We start from the raw sequence: 15,618 nt of genomic DNA, 5'->3' as shown, positions 1-15,618 counted from the left end.
TAAGTCAAGCTTCACGTGCCCAGCCAGAGACCTGCAGTGCTCTCCGCCAGCGCTGCAGCTGCCTTTCTGCAGGGAGCCAGACCTCAGTGCAGACAGAGCCAACAGGCTTGGATAAGCTGCCATACGAAGTATTGTAAGGATGTCGAGGAATGAAAGGTTAGAAGCACCAACTGAGTAAGGTGCCGGGAAAGAAGAAACACCTGATTCACCTCCGTGCCACTGTCATAGCTAAGTGGCCTGGTTAGACGATAGCCCCTTCTGAGCACTCAGACTCCTCAGTCAATAAATGGAGGGTACAAATACGCTGGAGACCTACTACTCATGTTCCAACATTCCTTAATTATGCTGAACATTTACACCAGTGCCGGGAAAAACACTCATTTCATTAAAACTCTAAATTCACTCAGTCATTCAATATGCCTTTATTACACGTCACCCCTGTCAGACACTGGAGCGCCTGGGGACAGACATGGAATACACATATACACCAACACATGCCTTAATGTAAGCAGCAGGACAGTAAAGCTTTCTAAATAACAGACAGCTACATAAACAACAGAAGGCTATCAATACATAGTTAATACTAGCCAGCTGGCGAGAGCGTTGGCCAATAGTGTACTCAATAGTTCATACTCGTAACTTGCTTAAATCAAGTTTAAAAAATTCTTATACTTAAAATCAATTCCAAAAGTGTCAAGTTTAGAAAAATACTTTACCAACTCTCAGTGTTGAGCATATCATAACCACCACTGTGCATGTTGCTTACTGGCAGTGGGTAGTGGAGGACATGATTCAACATTCTACTTAAACAGTACCTGAACTGGAGTTTTCTAAGAATGAGATGAACTGTCCCTGTGAATACCATTTCACAAAGGCTACAAATATATATGAGCTCATAACTTAGCTATTTAAAATATATATGAACATACAACTGAGTAATTTCATTTAGTATTTTACAATGATTTTTTTTTAAAAAAAATCTAGTTCTATAATATATGTTAATTTTCTTTTTTTTAACCATATTTCTCTGAAATACAAGCATACAACTAATAGTAAGGTCCAAAATGAGAAGAATTACTTTCCCCGGGAGAGGGAGGGGGAGGTGGTGGAAGAAGGGGTGGTGGGGGCAGGGAGTAGGGTAAGTTGAGCACAGGGTGAGAGGCCATGCTAGGTGCTGCCCACCCCATGCTCACAGTTGGCGGGGGCGGGGGTGGGGGCGGGAGTGGAAAGCTATGCATATCAAACACGGGTGGGGGAGGGAAAGTATAGTGGGGCACGACAGGATTATCTTGTCTCTGAGGCGGAAATCCGGAGCTTTCTTGAGATGACATATGATCAGGGTTGTAGTACTGCTGAGGTGGAGGCCTACCATGGCTTCCTCGAGAATATCTACCCCTCGGAAAGCCTCTTGTGAATTCCCTGTTGTGATATCCTTTTGAATGTTCTGAAGAACTATAAGCATTCCAATTCTGATGCACTTCACCAAAATCTTCACCTTTGATGGCAAAAATAAAAGAAAAATTAAAATTTAGTTTAATATATCAAGATTATTGTCAAAAAGTAACTTCTATTCCTTTAAGTTACTAACATGACAGAAAATTCCAATTTTAAATGAATTGAAAAGGCACAACTTATGCTTAAGGATTAAGAACCAGCAACACAGAAGATATTTACTAATAACTGTATTCAAACCCCACAGAAACCCCACAGCATTATTCCCATCCACGTTCAAGTTTGAACAGGAAGGCTACATTCCTGCCTACTATTTGTCCTAGAGAAGTAAAAATTTATTTTAAAAGCATTTACAAACATATTTATAGAAGATTTACAGCCGGGTGGTAGTGGCACATGCCTGTAATCCCAGCACTCTGGGAGGCAGAGGCAGGCGGATTTCTGAGTTAGAGGCCAGCCTGGTCTACAGAGTGAGTTCCAGGACAGCCAGGGCTACACAGAGAAACTCTGTCTCGAAAAAACCAAATGCAAAAAAACAAAACAAAACAACAACAACAACAAAAATACAAAAGAAGAAGATTTACTCCTGACCAAAAAGAAAAAAAAAAAAGAAAAAGGAAGAAACAATGGAAACAAGGCAGATGTGACCACCGGGGTAAGTAGTTAGATGATGTATTGCACAATTCCCTCCAGGACAGGAATCTAGAAGGAAGGAACAATCTATACATCTAGCGCCTTGGATGAATATCCAGGACAATATGATCAGCACCAAAAGCAATGTGGGATTTTAACACTGTGTGATCCACTATAGGATTTTACTGAGGTTCCTAAAATGACCAGGTATTACCAAAATGAGAACAGCACAAACAAATAATCTTGAGCCCAGCAGTTGCACGTGCAAGACAGAAAGAGAAGGAAGGAACAGAGAAACAGGCAGGCAGACAGGCGTGCTTGTCATGAACTGAGGTGAAGAAGATATACAATAGTCACAACCAGAAAGCAAATCAAGGATTAAGGAGCATTCTGTTCTGGTCTCAGAAAAACAGAGCCTTGAAAATATTACCTCTATAATAATCCTAGCTGTGAAACAGCATTTTATAAGATGTTGCAAGTAAAAGAAATGGGGTGAAGACACAATAAATCTCTCGTTTAACACAACTATGTAAAATCTACAATTATCTAAAAAAGCTTAATTTTTAAAATGAAAATATTATAAAAGGGAAAGTCAAAATAAATAGTGGGAATTGGTTGCCACAGCACTGAAGCCCAATCACGGGCACATAGACATCTTGAGAAAACCGCGATGGAAGCCCAGCTGCGTTGAACAGACTCAATTTGTTACCCTAGGACACCGTGAGATGGAGTCAGAGGACTCTCAACACAGCTGATTACATGCTGTGTAATGCCTCCAGCATGAGGGGCACCAGGAGATAAATGGAGAACACCAATGCTTCTCCTTAATTTGTACTTACCTATTTGTGGATGAAGGCCAAAAATGACTATAAAAATAACAATATACTCACCTGACTCATTCAATTCAGATTTGAGTTTTTTGCGGCCTTGAATCTGAGATTTTTTCCTCTGTTTGGCTTCCTTTTCTTTCTCATCATCACTGAAATCCAAGGCCTGGCAGATAAAGGTAGAGATGCACTTATCTATCGGTTTGTCAATGGGACAACAGACACTTACTTGATCAAACCGCTGCTTACTCACTGACCAGAGGAAAGGTGCTCATTTCAACTTAATACTATCTATCAATGTGAGTTAACATCTAAAATAATAACAAAAAATCTGGCTACTTTGTTTTTAAGTCGTCGTAATAACTTTATTAAGGTGGACACTCTGGTTCTCTGTTTGTTTGGTTTTGATCTATTTAATCTCTAGAAATCTTCAGATAGGTCACTTTAAAATGCCAAAATTAGCAATATTCAGATATGGAAGGCATACTCCATTCCCTGGCCAGAAGTCCAACTTCCTGCTTAGATTTAAGACTCATTATCATGCCAGCTGCCAGATTATGCCAGAGAAAGCCAAAGAAAGCAGTAATGAAGACTAAGCTACATTTATACATCACCAGATCCAAGAGAGAGCAAAGATATCATTCGATGACTTGTTCACTTGAAATTGGACATAGGCCTTGTCCATCAACCTCATGTCAGCTCAATCTCGCTCCTTACAATACACAACACTACAAACTGTGGCAGTGTGGAGTGTGGGGTGGGTAAGGAAAGAGCAGCAAGGAGGACCTCCTGAGCATACCGTCAAAAGAACACAGTATGTGCAGTAAAGTAAGTGTGCTCTGTAAGGCAAACCAAAGCTTTTCTCTAATAGAACAGAATCACAACACTCTAGTATCAAGTTAACTGTCTTCACTGGAGTGAGAGGGAAAACACTTTTGAATTGGAGAAGATTTTGAGATTGCACTGAGTAAATTTTGCTTTCATCCCCTAAAACAATCTTTCTTATACAAATTCAATTTTGCATTCACGGAATATTTAAATCAATTAAAGTTTGCATATGTACATCAGAATTATAGATAAAGATGAGTACGATTTATTTCTAAGAAATCTTTATATCTTTTATGAAAGTCCAGCATTTTACCATGGTCTAAAATAGAGAATTCTTCTGGACTGCAAGATGTCATTAACAACTATATAAAATTAAGTTTTTGAAGAACTAGTCTGCCACCCTCACCCCACCCCCCAAAAAACCCACAATCATATTTGCTTCTGTAAAAAAGTAAACCAATTTTACAAGAACTTAACATTACCAAAATTACTAACTTTAATTCTGAGACCTAAAATGGAGATTTAACAGGATCAATTTTAAGGCCCATACTGATGCCCAAACACTTTAAAAGATACAATTTCATTATTAAGATGTAAGTATACCAGAGAATGTGAGTGTACATTCTTAGCATCACTAGGTAACATTTGGTGTCGATACCGTGACAGGATACTCCTGAAGTGATTCATGCCTGTAAGATCTCCCTCCTAAAGGGGCCATAACCTGACCCCAAAAGTACCTGAAAAGTTAGAAACTAACACAGTCCATGATCTTCTGCACCATTTGAGATATTTGAAGTACTCAGAAGTTAAATCTTCAATTAAACCAAAGCCATAAAACAAAATCTTTAGAATACCCAATTCTCCATCACCTGGAGTACAAGAAAATAACTTGTTTGTATGTGATTCCCAAATAAGATCCACAACTCTAGAAAGATTAAATTACTGGTCCCCTTAAGAGATGAAACTAAGGTCCTATGGACAAAGACAGGAAATATAAAATCGAGAGATGATTAGAAGAGTAACTGTGCTCTACAAGCATGAGGGAGTAGACCTGGCATCTGCTGACACTACCCACAGCCCCACTGGGGGACTTACTTCTGCATCACAGCCAGAGGTTAGCCATTCCCACTCTGGCATTCACGACACTTAAGAGTAAACTTGATATCAAGTAATAACATTTTGACTACTAACAATGTAGTTTTATTTCAAAAATGTAAATCAAACTAAGTAAGCTAGAATTAATTAACAATGTATATGATTAAGGTATATGCTGCCTTGTGAAACATTAAATGCAAAGGTCCGTACTAACTTCTGGAGGTGGTTCTTGATCATTCTTCCAAGAAGCATCCGATCCTCTGTCCCTAGAAAAGATCATATTTTGTTAAGTGCTTATAGAACCTAAGAGAAACTAGATGTGCCCAGCCTTTACTTTTATATGAAATTATGAAGAAACTGAAACTATTTTGGTGTTTTTTATTAATCCCAAATAATACAGGTGTCCTATAGAAAAGATACACACACACACACATGCACATGCACAAGAACACCTGGAACATGTGTTAACACTGGGGATCTGAAATAAGAAGGTTTTGCTGTGCAGAGTGATTGGCTGCACTGGATTGTCACTTTGAAGATGCCGGACCTCTTGGTCCCACACCACACATGAGAAGCATTGCTGCAGACACGAACAACAATAGAACAATTCCCTCTCTAGAACTGCGCAGAACAGGCAGAGGCAAAGGCACAAGTTTTTTCCTTAACCCACCTAAGAAATACCATCAGTTTTCTGAGTGATTCTCAAAACAGAAGTAAAAGAAAGACTGGTAAGTCTGGGGAGAAGGAACACTGAACATGCTGAAGGACACTGTAGTGTATCACATGGCTGATATGAAATGAGTCATTAGAGACAAAATTAGTAAACAAAAATAAAGTGTAAGCATGAAAGAATAACTATAATTTCTAAAACCTGTTTAATCATAACTATGGTTTCAGGTATCTTTTTTACTCATCTATATTAATACAAATTATTGTGACCAGATATCCTGACCACTTTAGATCTTAAAGATAAATGAAATTCTCCAGAATCAGTGCCACTAAAATCAATGTGCCAATGACACTGATGTCACAAAATGAAAACTAAATTGCTTGAAAATTCTTAAATTTAAAATTTTCTCTGAGCTCTTTGTTTGACATTATCTGGTGCTATCGATGACTGTTTCTTAAGTGAGTCAGCTGTCATTAAACTGTTCACTTTATGTGAACCCAGTGTTCCTTTTGAATACAACCAGTACTAGAAATGTGTTTGGGATCCTTCATCCGGGGTTTATAGAGAATACAGTAAAGTTCCTTAGCTAGTGTGTGTACCACAAGAAACTCCAAGTCACCCAAGAAAAGATCAAGCAATAAGACAGAAAGTGGCAGCAAGCTGGCTAAAGTAGTCTTGCTAGGTTTACAACGGGCTGAACCACACTACTCCAAAAGCCAAGGTCTACACACACGTACAAGCAGATACCAAAATGAATAAACGGGTAGGGTTTCTGCAGTACAGCCTCACTGCTCCCTTCTCTGGTTTAAATATATTTCTCAGAATTGCAAATCACCAATAAAGATCTGCTTTTACTTAGCTATTTCATAAGAACTTTCAGAAACCCTTTTTGGTATCTGTTAAAGGTTACATATGTAGCACATAAGATGTGGTAGCATCTTAGTTTTCACGGAAGAATGAAATAGTCACTGTCTAAGCATTATTTAAAATATAATGTCTTTATGACTTAGTATCTATTTAACTCATTTATCCTGTCACCATTTGATGTAAAAACAAAACAAAACAAAACAAACAAACAAAACCACATACAGCTAGAAAAATAATTAAAGCTCTAGATCCTTATAGATGGTATGCCCATTACGAAGACAAAAATATTCACTTCTGAAATAGTACATGAAATTTAGAAACCTATTTTAACATAAAAATGGCATGGAGAATTTCTTATGTGTTATCTAAGAAAATAGTATCTTTTTATAAAACTAAGTACTGTGGTACAAACTTGAAAACTCAGAACACAGGAGGACCACAAATAAGTCCAGCTAGGGATATGACTCTGCGTTAAACAACCAAAAAACAAACAAACAAATAAATAAACAAAAATAAAACAAAACCCTAAAAACAGTTCTTTAAACTTACAACATTATTGGAAATAATTTTCCTTATGTAGTAATACTAATAATGAAGTAGTTTGTACAACAAAATACATAAGGGGAAAAATGGACTAAAATTTATAGAGTTCTATGTTATGCAAACGCTGTGATCCTAGTGGCTGATCATAGTTTCTGGGGAAAGCATAAAATTACACATTTTCTCCCTGTTAATGCTGATGACAAGTCACAACTCTCAAAGGCGTTCAGAGAAAGAAAAATGAGTTTTCTGGAAAGCAGCTGCCATTTAAGTGTAAGAAATGATCGTCTAAGGAGAATCACTCCTCAAATACAAGTGAAGACCAGACAGCAACCAAGCACTTACTGTTTGAGTTTTTCTGTGAATATATACTGAGTGAAGTCTTTCATTGATGGAGCAAAATACATTGTGTCCTTTATTTTAATACCTTTACTTTCAATGTGATCTGAAGAATTAAACCGTAACACATAAAATGGATGGGCAACAGGTCCAAATATCTCAAATATCTACAAAACAGAAAACATGGGATATATTTCCTTCAATAGTAATTTGAAAAGGTAGCAAGATTTTTTAAAATACTGATAATTGCTAAAACAAGGCAATTTTTCCTGCAAATAAAGGAATAGCAAGTTTGTTTTCTGGACAATTCTAACCATTTTAGTGGTACATTCTAGATGCAAATAGTAAACTTTTCTATCAATGTTCATGAGTTATATGCTATACAAAACAGAGGGGCACAGTCAAAAATTGGAATCTTATAATGGAAAACACAAAAGCAAGCTAATGGGTCAATTATGCTGTTCCCATAAAACAGCTGGCATTTTGGAAAGTGGAACTATCTGTGGCTGCCATGGCTTCTCCTAGATTAGAAGGGCAGAGCAGCTGGCACAGGGCTGTAAGGTGCAATCCCTCCCTGCCTGTCACTGGAGGCAGGAGCTGGAGGCCCGACACAAGCCCTGTTCTCCACAGCTACAAGAGGACTCGGAAGTCCCCTTTGTGATCCAGCATACTTCACTACTTGTACTGTTTAAGGCAGTTGCAAAGTTGCTAACATCACATGGTGATGAAATCATGGAGTCCTTGATGTGGAAGAGGTGCAACTGTCAGAGGGGAAAGCATGATGACTACAGTATTTTTTACCGACTTACTAAAGGCAATAAATGTGCCTGGTTCACCACCCCCTTGGCACCTAATTTTCTAAGTATTCTCATTTTGTTATTCAATATTTTATCCATCTTTGTTAAAGAACAAAACTGCTAATCTATCAAGATAAGAGTATTCTCAAGTTTAGGAATAGTGAAAAATAAGAAGTCATTCTAAAATAAAACTAGGAATATCAATATTGCTTCATTTAATTTAAAAACTAAGACAATAATTTAACAATATAGCACGATAAAAGCTTCAAAAAGGTTTAAAGAACTAGCAGACTTCCAAGGAAAGCTATACAGCATAGGATGGAAGACTGTCAGCCCCACCACTTTTACTGTCCTATTCTAGACAAACACCTCACTTAACTCATCTTACCTTTAGTAATGCAAAAAGTTTAACTTCCTGGACAAACTTGATATGATAGTAATAATCTTCATCATTAAAAAAAAATTGTGTGACTCTAACAATACACAGTAATCACTATAACCTTGTACTTAAACTCACCCCTAGGGTCTCATTTCTGAATAGCAGGATTCCATTTGTTAACTATGGTAATGATTTTACCCGAGGTCCCCAAAAACAACTTCGGGCTTAAGTAGATCTTGGTTTATATTAAATCTGTGACACTGAAAATTCTTGCACACATTTGAAGTAACCCATTCCTTTAGGATCTAAAGTGTTTCTGCTTCACAGCTAGTTACAATTAAATCATTATGAAGTTTTAAGTAAAAAAAGAAAAAAATGTAGCACATAGGTGGAAGGAGGGAGGGAACCGGCTGGGAGAGGAACAGGGGTGGGGTGGAGGGTTGGGGATCAGGTGTAGGGAGAGCAGGAGAGAGAATGGAAACAGACAGATGGGGGGGGGATGGGGAATGGGCAAGGGGAAGGGGGCAGGTGGTAGAGACAGGGGTAGGTGGGTGGGGAGGTAAGGTCCCAGGGTGGCTATGAGGATGACTCTAGCTGAAACTCCTAGTAGTAGGGAATACAGATCCCAAAGTGGCCACTTCCCATAGCCAGGCAGTGCTCCCAGTGAAAAGAATAAGGATAGCAACCCACCCACAGAACCTTCAATACAAAATGTGGCCTGCCTGTAAGATGTGCAGGGTCAAAGATAAAGCAGAAATGGAGGGAAAAAATGGCCGACCAATGCCTGGTTTAAATTGAGGCCCATCCCATAAGCACAAGCCACTCCCGGGCACTAGTAATCATTCTCCGTTATGCTTGCAGACAGGAGCCTAGCATATCTGTCCCCTGAGAGGCTCCACCCAACAGCTGACCTAAACAGATGCAGAGACCCACAGCCAAACATTAGGTGGAGCTTGGGAAGTCTGTGGAGAGTCAGGGGAAGAATTGGGGGACCCGAACAGGATAGGGACTTCACAGGAAGACCAACAGAGTCAAATAACCTGGACCCTTGGGGTCTCTCAGAGACTGAACCACCAACCAAGGAGCATACACATTCTGGACCTACCCCACCACACATACATATACACACACACACACACACACACACTTGCCTACAGATCCCATTCCCCTAACATCCCTGTCTGACTTCAATGAGAGAGGATGTGCCTAGCTAGCCCCGCAGTAACTGATGTGTGTGTAGGGTGGGGGGTAGGGATATTCAGGGAGGAATGCCCCTTCTCAGAGCAGAAGCAGAGGGGGTAATGGGGGAGGAGCGTCAAAGGGAGACTCAGGAAGAGGGGAGATTTGGGGATATAAAGTGAATAAATAAATTACTTTTTAAAAGTATCACGTAGCAAGTAATGGGAAGATTATTAGAGACTTAGCCTGCGCCTCAGGGCTGTACCTCAGTCACAGGAAAACTTGGTTGACTCAAATATATAATTTACTCAATCAAGGTTATTTAAAAAGATATAGTAACACTATTTTAAAACAAAACAAAGAAACAATCAATCAAAAAGCCTTATAATGCTCAGAATATAGATCTGATATTGAGCAACACCTGAGGATGAAACTGCAGAGCAACTTTACAGTTGGACTCTGGGTAGCACGCCTGCCTGCCTGCCTGCCTTCCCAGAGTTCCCTAGCCTGCCTTCCCAGAGTTCCCTAGGCGTTCTTTGCACCCTTGCCATGACATTTTACTCAATATCGGAAAGTTTGTAATTGCACACCATCTAATGTGAAATTAGAACAAAGGAAATTGTAACGTGTAAGAAAAGCATAAAAAGCAAAGTTTAGAACAATAAGAACTGAGACATTTACTTTGAGCCACCTACAAGCATCTTTATATCTAAATAAGATGCAATTATACAAAGGATTCCTATCAAAGCAGTTACCCTGTCACTACCACAACATAGCACCCGCAGAACATATGAAGCTATGAGGAACAACTAGTAACAAGAGTATGCAGTCCCCCAAATTCTCATCTCACGGCTGTTCTGTTTATGACCCAGCAGCGTGTGAGTCCTGGCTTAGCCAGCTGACAGACTATGGGGGATGAACGCCATCTCCCTTCTATTCATGCACCCTGCAGAGTCAGTCCATGTAGGACCATGCTACTCCTTTTTTCTCTAAGCGGAAAGCAGAAATCTATCAGGAAACAGACCTAAAACAGCTTGTTTTTCTCATTCTGGTCACTGGTTTGTTTCATAAATATCTTTACCCAGCTCTTCTCTAAACCCATTTTAAAGAAAAGGTGCTTATATTTACAATTACATTTTATTTCCTCTTTAAGTAGGATATCTTCAATTCTGCTCAGACAACTGAATGTTGCATTGCCTTCCACTTTTCAAATTTACAAGTTCTCTAAGTAAAATTTAAACACTGATGTCATTTACCGCCACGCATGTAAACTTCATCTAAGGCACATCAACATTTACTACTCTGAAAATTCACATATTTGTGGTATAAAAATGCCATTTTTAAGGCTAAACTACCAAAGCATGTATTATGAAATTAAAAGTGCCCAAGACAACTATGAGAGTAAAATAAAATAGCAAGAATTAGAGAAGCCATCAATTTTTTTTAAACTCATCTAGATTAAAAGAAAAATCAAGTAGCAGCTGTCACCACTTCCTTGAGGAGAGCAGTAAGCACTCTATTTTTGCTAGGGAAAAAAATGTAGAGTGGGCATGGCGAGCTGCCACAGCATGGTCCTCCAGCCTCTCTCTCTCCTTTTCTTTCCGGGGTGGGGGGGGGGGGTGTTCTGTATGGAGACACACACTGACACCAACAACATCTCAGAGGAGGAGAAGCACAGCACCTTCCTCCATATATAAATATTCCCTCACTTCCCAACTTCCCAACTTTCCCCCAAATAAAAAGTTCTCAATGCCAATAAATCCTGCCACCAACTGCTTTGCAATTGGCCAGTGGTATACCAGCCCGCCAAATTTAACGGATGTAGGTGGTAAAAGGTGACAGAATCAGTAAAACTTGATCCTTTCTAAGCTGTTTTAAAATTAAAACATCGAGGAAAGCAAAGAACCGAGAAGGGGGTAAGTTTGCCTAGGGATATTTCCTTCTTCCTGCCTCACTGTAACTTACTTTAATCTCCTGAAACAAAAAAGCTCATCTGGGAAGAACTAAATCCTAACAGCAAGTTGCAGAGAGCCACAGGTTTCTTACATAAGATTCAAGCAGATACACATCTACTCAGCATGTTAATTCAAAAATGAACACTTGGTTAGTACTCAAGCTCTTCAATTTCAGAGGTCCAGAATTACCTTACTTACTGGGCAAAGTGTGTGGTTTCCCATTAAGCATAGACAAGCATGGTTGCCCACTAAGAAGGAAGAAGAGGCCCTGTGAACATGACTACTATATTCATATTGATAACCCTCTAGTTGTATATAAAGCAATATTGAATTTGTTGCTGAAATCTTTTCCCATAAAAAATAAATAAAGTCCCCTTTGTACAGCTATCTGAAGAGTTTCAAAATCGCTAACTTAAAAGAAAACTGGTAGCTACTACTACACTGTGGAAATGCTAGTCAGCTCTGAGTACCTGTCAAAAGAGAAGCAATGTCAGTATTTAGAAGTTCTGCCTTTGAGTATCTGACAAAACACTGAGAAAAACAAAAATGAACATGTGAATTTACTGGTTATGCAACAAAGAATTCTAAGGCATATTAAGTCAATTTATAACACACACACGAGAACTGAGAATGAATTATAACTTGAAGACTTGTCTACTTAATAAGCTCTTAAGACAAACAAGATAAACTAGAAAACAAAGTAATAAGAATTTGTATTAGTTTTAACAAACCTTCCCTGCTGCTTGCCGATCACTTTTGAAAATGACAGTATCCTCATTAACTGGAGGTATGTTAGTCATAGACTCAATTATTACTGAAAAATACACAAAAAAAACAGATTATGGTTTAAAAAGAAGATAAGCTAGAATTTTAAATGTAATCAAAGCTTTAAGCGCAATACAGCTGACGATTTAAGGTGGCATAACATACCTCAGCATTCCTTCTTAGTAAACAAAATCTTAATTACCAAATAGCAAACAAAGATTGGTTGTGGTTGTAGTTATTTTAATATAAAAACTACAATTCCCAGAGGAAAAAAATAGAGTAACAAAAATATTAACTGATCATTAGTCTTGAACAAATTCAAACCCTGTACATCTTTAAGCAGTTATTATAAAATATATTATGTAGTCTCAAAACTTCTATTATAGAACATTGGTATTCTTTCCTACAAGTTTTGCCTGTTTACTAGCAAAAGTTTAATGACTCACGAAAGCATCTTCCTCTAAATAAATGAAAATAAGGTGACAATAGGCCCACTAAGATTGCTATTATATACCTCTCTTCTCAAAAGAGGAAGACTCGGTATACCAAGGCTTTAGCATAATACCCAATTCTTATCTGTAACATATATACACCTCAGTAAGTTCTAGAAAAGTTACAATAACACAGAACATCATTATACTACACTGATAATGCCATGTTTACTGGAAATGAAGCCCATATAATACAAAATTTTCTTTTGTATTTCAATTGATTTCTACAATTAAATTCTGAGTTCTAAATATAATACATGATATGGAATCAGGAGACTCCCCCCCCATATACACTCAGTAATAAGATGTAAAGACTTATGAATCATGGGGTATATGTAAATGCAGTAAATGTAGTAACTGGAGTAAATTTTAGAATTACTTTTTATAAAAATAAAGATATCTACTTTAACCCAAATTTAAATGAAAAATTAAAACATTATGGTAAGTACTAATTTTTAAAAATATGGATATAGCTATTGCTTAGGAATGGGTCAGAAGATAAAGTTCTATCTGAGCTATTTGTATAATTGATCAGAAGAGTAAGACTTGAATTCTGTGTTATGTGTGCTCTATAAACCAAAGGAACTCATAATTTAGTTGTTTTCTCAAATTCAAAAATCCTCTGGCTGTCTCTGCCAATTGTAGCTTCCTAGATTTGTCTCACTGTAAGACTCGTTAGTTGGTTGACTACCATAATTAGATGATAAGATCCAGCTGCCAAAGACTCCACACACATTGGTTGCAGGACACAAAAACTAAACTACGTTTAATAGGGTGTAGAGGGAAAACCTTTTCACCCAGGGCCTTGTAGAGTCAATCATTTTATCCTTTGGCTGTTTACTTTTCTAAGAAAATCTGCAAACCACTGTCCTGATCAAATCTAGGATTTCTGAGAGGATGCAGTTCTTATTATTGAAGGCAAATCTCTGTATTCTCTACATATAATACATGTTTAGGGAGGAGCCTTATGGTTTCTTATAGCCAGAGACATGATGGGAAGGCCTTCTTCATCTACATCAGGTACTACTCCTAATTGTACTGGCTGATCATGCAGTCGACTTTCCAAGGGACAGTCAACAGTAGATGCAATTATGGATGCGGATCAAAGAGGGTTAATTCCTACCTTTATATAGGAGGCAGGTGAATCTCTGCATTCAAGGCTAGCCTGGTCTACAGAGTTGCAGGTCAGCCAGGGATATACAGAGAGACCCTGTCTCAAAAAACAAAAGCAAAGCAAGCAAACAAACAAAAGGATGAAGAAGAGAAAACAAGAGACAGGAAACTTGTGGGTTGTGCCTAGAAACAAACAAACAAGCAAACAAAACCAAAAGAGGATCAATCCCCCATGAGCCTAAGAAAGGGAGAATCATTAGACATCCGAGTGTAGCCTTCTAGGACCAGACCTGTGCAGACTACTCCACAAGGCTTTTAGATAGCAAATTTGTACTATTTCTAAGTTACAAAATCCATGTCAATGTGTTACAGCCAATAAACACAATTAAAAAACAATTCTCAAAAACCAAAGACAAGAAAAAATATATTTAACTAAAAACTGAACATTATTACTTTCGAGTTTAATGACTAAGATAAAGTGTACATGTTTCAAAAAAATTTAATACATCAAGTCCTTGACCTGGACATCAACTGCATGCCTGAACATAATTTTTGTTAATATAAGTTACTTACATACCTAATTGTTCGATAATACTCGAAACTTTCCCAAGAGGCTTCAGTTCAATGTCTTCAGGCAGAATTACAGTAAGTTCTTCAACAGAAGGTAGTTCCTATAATATAGTGGACAACATTAATCTTCTTGAAGCTTCAAAAACATTTTTTAAAAAGAGGAGAAATATTTTTCATTTAAAGTGTGATGTGACTGCTGAAGATGGATGGTAAGGGTTAAAGCATTCCCTCAGTGTCTCCTTTGTGGTTACATAGCCAGTAAGTAGCCAACTGGACTGCTGATCGCAGCTCCGACGCTTAAGTGGCTCAGTGACTCTTTGTACATTAGCCAAATGATATAGACTTAAACACTACCAATCACACTTGACAAGAGATGACCTCTGTAAAGAAAAGCTGTATTAAGGAATCCAGAGATTCCATTTGAAGAGTTCTACTAACAACTACCATTCCTCCACAACAGGAGGTTCTCTTCTTTGAGCTGTTTTGTTAACCTAGCTAATTAATTAATGTGACTTTAATTATAGTAGAATAAACAATCCGCAATCTTCCCTGGCACTGTGTGAAACATAAAAGTCTGACAGGGACGCCTATTAATCAAATACAGACTTTTTGGAAACAGATGTGGCCTGTAAAAGATGGTTACCTCCTACCTTCTCTTTCCAGGTTAAAAAATAAGTTTCTTAACACCTACGGATTCCTTTTATGACCCAACTGCAAACCATACCTCAGTTGCTATAGAAACTAAATACTGAAATAGATGAAGTTAAAGCAAAACCTAAGACGTTAGTTGTCATATTAAGTAAACAGAGCTTTCTGCTCTTGACCCTTGACTAAATGAGTTCCTTCCTGAAGGAGACCTGAAAGTGCAAAGGCCCTGTCAATGCCCTTAGTGGTTGTTGGTAGGATGTGTGGAGAAATATTGAAAAAGATGAGAAAAATCTAAATAATACAATGCAAATGATCATGGGTAGTCATTTTCCTGTGGGAACATACATTTTTTTAAAGGAATTAATTGTATGTCTCAAATATACTTCCTTTTGAGATACACTATTTTTTTTAAACAAAGATTACTTAATAGGGTTTCAGCCAACAGTGCAGCAATTTGCCTCAGTACAGTT

The 15,618-nt window shown here is 37.9% G+C and overlaps 1 protein-coding gene across 1 annotated transcript in view; it reads right to left on the bottom strand.

Moving 5' to 3' along the window:
• Positions 1-406: 406 nt before the first annotated feature.
• Naf1 (nuclear assembly factor 1 ribonucleoprotein) overlaps positions 407-15,618 on the bottom strand; it is a 35,630-nt gene continuing 20,418 nt past the window's right edge. The window contains exons 3-8 of the mRNA XM_052162502.1: positions 14,508-14,601; positions 12,293-12,375; positions 7,258-7,418; positions 5,050-5,101; positions 2,976-3,078; positions 407-1,495 (exon numbers count right to left, since the gene is read on the bottom strand). Of these exons, the coding sequence (XP_052018462.1) occupies positions 1,047-1,495; positions 2,976-3,078; positions 5,050-5,101; positions 7,258-7,418; positions 12,293-12,375; positions 14,508-14,601 (942 nt within the window). The 3' untranslated portion in view covers positions 407-1,046. The remainder of the gene's footprint in view (positions 1,496-2,975; positions 3,079-5,049; positions 5,102-7,257; positions 7,419-12,292; positions 12,376-14,507; positions 14,602-15,618) is intronic.

The sequence above is a fragment of the Apodemus sylvaticus genome, chromosome 18, assembly GCF_947179515.1.
Source record: "Apodemus sylvaticus chromosome 18, mApoSyl1.1, whole genome shotgun sequence".
Lineage (NCBI taxonomy): Eukaryota > Metazoa > Chordata > Mammalia > Rodentia > Muridae > Apodemus > Apodemus sylvaticus.
This window is presented reverse-complemented; position numbering and strand designations above follow the sequence as displayed.